Raw genomic sequence first — 6,588 nt, 5'->3', positions numbered from 1 at the left:
AGCTGAGGAAATCAGGGGAGAGCAAAGGGCCTCTCAAGAAAGAGACCATTGTACATGTCTCCAAACAGGCTATTTTCGGTCTACTTTTTATTCCCCTGCTACACCCTGAAGGTCACTTGCTACGTCTGCACAAACCAGTGAAGTCACGAAAAGGAATACTTGGCTAGGGAACGCGGGGCTGTGGGGGGAGGTGACAGAGCTGGAGGAGGTGAGGCAATTCCACAACAAGGACTGCCTGGCCGGCTTCCCTCCCTAAACCGGCCCAATGACCTTCTTTCCTCGCGCTGACCACTCCCCCGAGGCTGCCCTGCACGGCCACAAACAGCCCGGGAGTCCGCTCCGTGTTCCTGCGACCGGCTGGCGGCTGGCTGGCGGGGTGCTGCTCCCCAGGTCCCAGGAGGGAAAGCTCTCTTGGAAGAGCTGGAAAGGTGAGTGCGAAGTCGCGGTTCATTTCGTTCTTCTCCGAGTGTGCTTATCGAGTTTGAAACTGGGGCGGGGCATCCCGTCTCTCCTAGGAGAAGGATATGATCATTTTCGTGGGAGAGAAACACGCTTCTTGACAGAGCCCAGCTGCTGTAAAGCAGGGGAGTGGGGAGGCGGGGAGAGGGGTGAGGAAGGCAACGGGGGAGGAGAAACTGACTGGTCTCGGATCTGCTGATGCCAGGCCAAGAGGCCCTCAGCGTCCTCCGGGTTAGAGAAAAAAGAAATCTGGAGTGAGGAAGGCGGATGTTTCTGGATGTTGCCTGGCATGGGTGGTGAGGAAATCCACCTGCTTAGGGGAGGCACAAAGGGAGGGCCTGGCTGGCTCAGGCGCACAGCCGGGACCCCTTCTCGGAGGGCACCCAGGCATTAGAACACACCGGAGCCTTCGCGGGGGCCTCAGCCTTCCCAGACCCGGACCCAGGAAGGAGGCACCGGCTCGGAGGCTTGCTTTGTCCCCTGTCTCTGATAACTATGTTCTCCCCTCTGGACCAAGCGGGCCCTCCAAACAACACTTGGTCATCCACAGCTCACACTGAGTGAGAGACTGAGCCAGAAGGGTGAGCCTTGTGCGGGCGGGCCTTGAGGGCTCGAGGTGAAAAGCTTAAGACCCAAGGAGTCAGGGTTTACCTGGGATTTAAGAAGAATTCTCTTTTTAAGAGAAAAACATCTCCTTCAAGTGTTCATTATGACCCAAGCATTCTTGGAAAAGAAAGCTTTGTGGACACATCCAAAACAATCTGTCTTTGCTGTTTGTTTTTAAGGAAATACCTCCCAATCGGCAGAGCCCTCCTGAGGGCCAGGACCGGTTCAGAAGGAGACGGGTGGTTGGTGATGATGGAGACCTTGAAGCCAAGGTCTGGCCTCAGGGATGCTCCTCCATTCCCACCCCCACTCCCTGGGGCTTCAGCGTAGTAACCAGGCCACATCAGAGGGGGTTCCCTTGATGTCACTTTCTGGACTTCTCCTCCTACCTGTCACTTCTTCTCGGAGCCTTTCCTGGCTACCTCCTCCTCCCACGGCTGCAATAGCATCTTTCAGCTGATGGTCCTGAAATCCCTATCAGCAGTTTCTCTCTGATAGCTAAGAGCTGCCATTTACTAGGAATTTTCTATGTAGCAGGCTCTGGGCTAAGTGCCTTGATGAGAGCTGTTCAGTGTGGTGCCTAAACCTTGGGCTTGGAGCAGACCACACCTTTTTCAAATCCTGCCTCAGCTATTATTGAATGTGTAACCACAGGCAAGACACTTGCCTTTCTGTGCCTCAGTTTCCTGCACTTTAGAATGGGCATAACAATGCACCCACCCCAGAGGGTTTTTGTGAGGCTTAAATGAATTAACACATGCTAAGTGCTTTTAACAGTGCCTTCACGTGTGTTCAGTAAATGCTGGCAATTCTAATTGTGTCTTTTAAGCTCACAGTAAGACTCCAAGGTAAGTATTATTATCTCTATCTGCGGATAAGAAAACTGAGGTTCAGAGAGGAGGGGGAGCCCAACTAGAGTTTGCAGTCCAGCATTTTCTCTGCTACTCTGCAACCAAAATAACAATTATGCTAACTCTTAAAGAGTAAGTAAAGTGGCAGAGTCAGGCTTCAGGTCCAGTGAGTTCCGGAATCCATTCTTTTAATCACCACACTAGACTGCCTTTCTGTAATGGTTATGGAAAGAATAAACACTCAACCCCAGAATTTAATTTTAAAATGGCACCTGCTTGGGGGTCAGAGAAGGCCTTTGAAAGTGCAGTTGACCCTCAAACCAGCTCTTTGGAGGTAGCATTGATCCCTGTGGGCAGACTGAAAAATGTGAAAATAGCCTGGCATCTCATATCTCGTTTACTCCTCCTGGTGGCCCTTGGTGGTCTTACCAGCCTTGTTTTACAGCTAAGAGAGAGTCAGTAACTTCCCCCATGATATTGCGGTTATGCAATATGGTATATGTGTCTCACCATAAAATTCCTGGTTGGGTCCCAGAATCTTTGATGGAGCTTAATCAAAACAAAGCAACTCATGCCCACTGAATCAGAATCTCTTAGGGTGGTGCCTGGGCGTCTGAATTTTAGGAACCAGAATCTGATGTGCAGCCAACACTGAGAACCCCTCCCAGTTACACTGCCTCTTCCAAAGGCCAGAAGCCCCATTTACAACCATCTGCTGAACATCCCACCTGGGATCTCGCATCTCAGCAGGCTCGGGTTGAACTTGCCCTCTCTCCCTTCTTCTCGGGGCCTGGTACCACCATCCATCACCCAGTCTCCCCTGCTGGGAACTCAGTCATCCTCAACTCCTCTTCCCCACTGCCAGTGGTACCCAAAATATCTCCTGTATCCATGCTGCCTCCACCTTGGTAAAAGCCTTCACCACTTCTGGTCTGGATCGCCGCTACTGCCTCCTCACTCATCACCCTCTGACTACCTCTATTTCTCCGCTGTGTCTCCATTTCTTCTTGTCCTTCTCCCCTGTCCTCTCCATCCCCCAAATCCAGCCCACATCCTTTCTCCTGCCAGACTTAATGAACTAAAAACTATCTCAACACTCACTTTTCTGCTTAAAAACTTCCACCAGCACTAGCCTCCTGGCTAATAACCACACACCTTAGCACAGAAAAGCCAGCCCTTCCATCCCTGGCTCAGCGTTCCCTCTTCAGCCTTGACTCCTCTCTGGTGGCACAGGCCATGTTCCAGCCACACTGAATTACCCCATCCCCAAAACGAACTGTGTCCCTTCACAGCCTGTGAACACATCATGTTGTGCCTCCTGCATGAAATGGACTTCTGACCTGGCTTGGCTGAAAAACTCCTACTTGTCTTGTGGGACCCTTAAAAGTCACCTCCTCTGGGAAGCCCTCCTGGAGTCTCCCAGGGAGATGGGCACTCCTTACTCTGTCCTTCCCCAGAACAAGGCTCCATCTTCAGTTACAGGATGACATTGGAATGATCTGATGACACATCTGTCTGTCAGTGAACTCCTCATTCAACATTCACATATTAAACATCTACTGCCAAGTGCAGGCCCAGATGCTGCAGATACTGATGAATCAAACTGAGTTTCTAGCTTTAGTCTACTGAGCATGGCAGAGAAGAGGGGATAGGGCACTCCAGAGAGAAGGCACAGCAAGTGCAAGAAGCGCGGCAGCAAGCCTTATGCTGCCTGTGTAAGAGAGGATGCAGAAAGAGAGCAGCAGGAGATGAGGGGCAGAGATGAGGAGAGGGAGGAGATCTGGAAGGGCCATGAGAGCCTCCCTCATGTATCCTGAGACAACCCCCCACCCCTGGGCCAATTGTCCTGGACTCCCCACGCTATGGAGATGGGACTTGGGAGGACCATCATCAGATTTGTGGCTCAGAAAGATCCTCCTGAGTTTCTTGAGATTATGTGCCATCCATCTTTACAACCACAGCACCTAACGCAGTTCCTGGAACGCAGCAGGCCCTGAAGAGACAGGGGCCGAAAGAACAAAAGGCACGCTAGGCAAGGAAGCCCCTTGGCGGGAAGGGTTTGGATTCAAGGGCACCGGGGTCCCTGGGATTCCAGGTTTCCAGTGACTAAGTCTCGCTCTGCCCCCACCCCCTGGGGGTGCCCGCAGGTGCCCGACTCCGGCCATGCTGGCGCTGCTCTGTGCCTACCTGCTCCTGACGGCCGGCGCCTCGGACGTCTCCACCTACCCGGACCTGGAGCAGCCCGGCTCCCGCATGGGGGAGCAGATCCGTGACATACACGCCAAAGTGACGGAGATCTGGCAGGAGCTGATGCAGCGGTGGGCGGCGGGCGGCGGCCAGGACGCCGCGCTCTACGCTGCCTGCCCGGTGCTGCCGTCGGCCACGCTGGACGCGGCGCAGCCCCGGGTGAGCGGCGTCGTGCTCTTCCGGCAGCTCCGGCCCGGCGCCTTGCTCGAGGCCTTCTTCCATCTGGAGGGGTTCCCGGCCGAGCCCAACGGCACCAGCCGCGCCATCCACGTGCACCAGTTCGGGGACCTGAGCCAGGGCTGCGACTCCACCGGCGCGCACTACAACCCGCTGGCCGTGCCGCACCCGCAGCACCCGGGCGACTTCGGCAACTTCGTGGTGCGCGACGGCCAAGTCTGGAAGTACCGCTCCGGCCTGGCCGCCTCGCTCTCCGGCCCGCACTCGATCGCGGGCCGCGCCGTGGTGATCCACGAGGGCGAGGACGACCTGGGCCGCGGTGGCAACCAGGCCAGCCTGGAGAATGGCAATGCGGGCCGCCGGCTCGCCTGCTGCGTGGTGGGCCTGTGCGGGCCGGGGCCCTGGGCGCGCCAGGCGCAGGAGCACGCGGAGCGCAAGAAGCGGCGGCGAGAGAGCGAGTGCAAGGCCAGCTGAGCCCCCCACCCCGGGCGGCCCGAGAGCTCCCTCCACGCCCCAGACCCATTCCATGTGCCCTGGGAGCCCCTCCACGCCCTGACACCCCTACAAGTGCCTGAGATCCCCCCCGAGTACCCCAAGACCCCTCTACGCCTGACACCTCTCCAAACTCCCGAGATTCCCTCCATGTGGCCCAGGCCCCCCTCTACGTGGATCTATCTGTGCTGTGACACCTCTTCCAAGCACCCTGAGACCCCTTCTACACCCTGACACCCCTCCAAGTGCCCCAGGATCCCCTCTACACCCTGACTGTCCTCCAAGCGCCCAAGATGCCCTCCATGTGACCCAGGACCTCTTCTACACATCCCAGGATCCCTCCATGCCTTGACACCACTCCAAGAACCCTGGGACACCTCTACACCCTGACACCTCTCCAAGTGCCCAAGATCCGCTCCGTGTGACCCGCGTCCCCACCCTCTTATCTTGATTTTTCTCTCTGTAGAGACACTCCCTACTCCGAGGTACCACTTCTGCCATGGCTGGGATCTCGCCGAAAATCCCCTCCACCCTGAGGTCTCCAACCATGTATACTGAGACACCCCCTTTCATCCTGAGGGCACCCGGAGCTCTGAGGACCCCCAGAGATACTGAAATATCCCCATTTACCCTGAGGGTCTTCCAGACTCCCCCCTTTCCACCCTGGCACCCTCGCCCTCACCCAGTGAGCCCTGAGATCCCTCAATGCCCTAAGAACCTACCTACCCCCACCCCCTTTAGGTTCCTCCTAGGCACTCTGAGACCCCTCTTGAGGTTTCCTCTCCCCCTACCCCTCCCCAGCATGTGCAGTGCAGCCTGCACTTAGGCGCCCCTGCCCCGTGTCTCCAGCTCTTCCCCCAACCCCACACCCCAGAGAGCTGCTCCTCTGTGGGCTGTTTGGCAGTCTTCGTGTTGCACATTAAAAACTTAGCAATTCAGTACTGCATGGGGGCCTTGGTTACTTTTTTGGTTTATTTGAGGCTTCTCTCCCCACTCAGCTGTTTTTTGGGGAATGGCAAAGATGCGTCCCAAACCTCTTAGGACTTCTCCTTCTCCCCTGCCCAGCTCTGCTGGCTGCAAGGCTCAGTCACTGATCATCATGCCTTTGGGGGTGTGGCTCGCAAGAGGGAGGAAACCAGGATCACTTAGGGAAATGGGGAAAAAAATACAGCTTCCTGGGCCACATGCCAGAGCTGTAGAATCCAAAGAGAGAGGAGAAAATCTATTTGCAACAAGCTTCCTGGTGATTCTGATGCTGGAGCCGCTGGCCTGGCATAGGCGGTACACCAACTCACTGGGCCCAGTGGCCTCTCACATCTGCCTCTGTGGGAAGCCTGAGGTCCATTTCCCACAGGGCGGAGACAGGGCCAGTGAGGCAGTGTGCCTGGGCAAGTTATAGGGAGGTTGGTGTTGGTATCTAAAGTTGTCAGCCTTCTCCACAAACAGGACAATGCTCTTCTTGACTTCTTGATACAAAAGCAGTTGGAAGCAGTGGGGTCCAAAGGCAGGTTGGTCTTGATTAAGGCTTGATGGAGGTTCTGCCTCTCTTTGTGAAAATTATAATCTATACACAGACTAGATCAGTCTTGTGTATTCACTTTCATTTATTGAATAGAAGTATCCATCCTGGGGTAGACCCACTTCCTAGCTGTGGCTTTCCCACCCTGGTTCCTCAGAGGCAGCTTCTGTTTCTCCCAAACTCTTAAGGCAGTGAGTCAAACTGAACCTTAGCCAGAAAGCCATCCCCAGTGGTTAT

General features: G+C 55.3%; 1 protein-coding gene across 1 annotated transcript; it reads left to right on the top strand.

Moving 5' to 3' along the window:
• The first annotated feature begins 270 nt into the window (after window positions 1-270).
• Window positions 271-5,770, top strand: SOD3 (superoxide dismutase 3). Its single transcript, XM_036853865.1, has 2 exons — window positions 271-428; window positions 4,064-5,770. The coding sequence occupies exon 2, from the start codon at window positions 4,080-4,082 to the stop codon at window positions 4,812-4,814; it is 735 nt and encodes a 244-aa protein (XP_036709760.1). The 5' UTR covers window positions 271-428; window positions 4,064-4,079; the 3' UTR covers window positions 4,815-5,770.
• Window positions 5,771-6,588: the final 818 nt, after the last annotated feature.

The sequence above is a fragment of the Balaenoptera musculus genome, chromosome 5 (genome assembly GCF_009873245.2).
Source record: "Balaenoptera musculus isolate JJ_BM4_2016_0621 chromosome 5, mBalMus1.pri.v3, whole genome shotgun sequence".
Classification (NCBI taxonomy): Eukaryota; Metazoa; Chordata; class Mammalia; order Artiodactyla; family Balaenopteridae; genus Balaenoptera; species Balaenoptera musculus.
The sequence above is the reverse complement of the archived record's forward strand: the minus strand, read 5'-3'. Positions and strand labels throughout refer to the sequence as shown.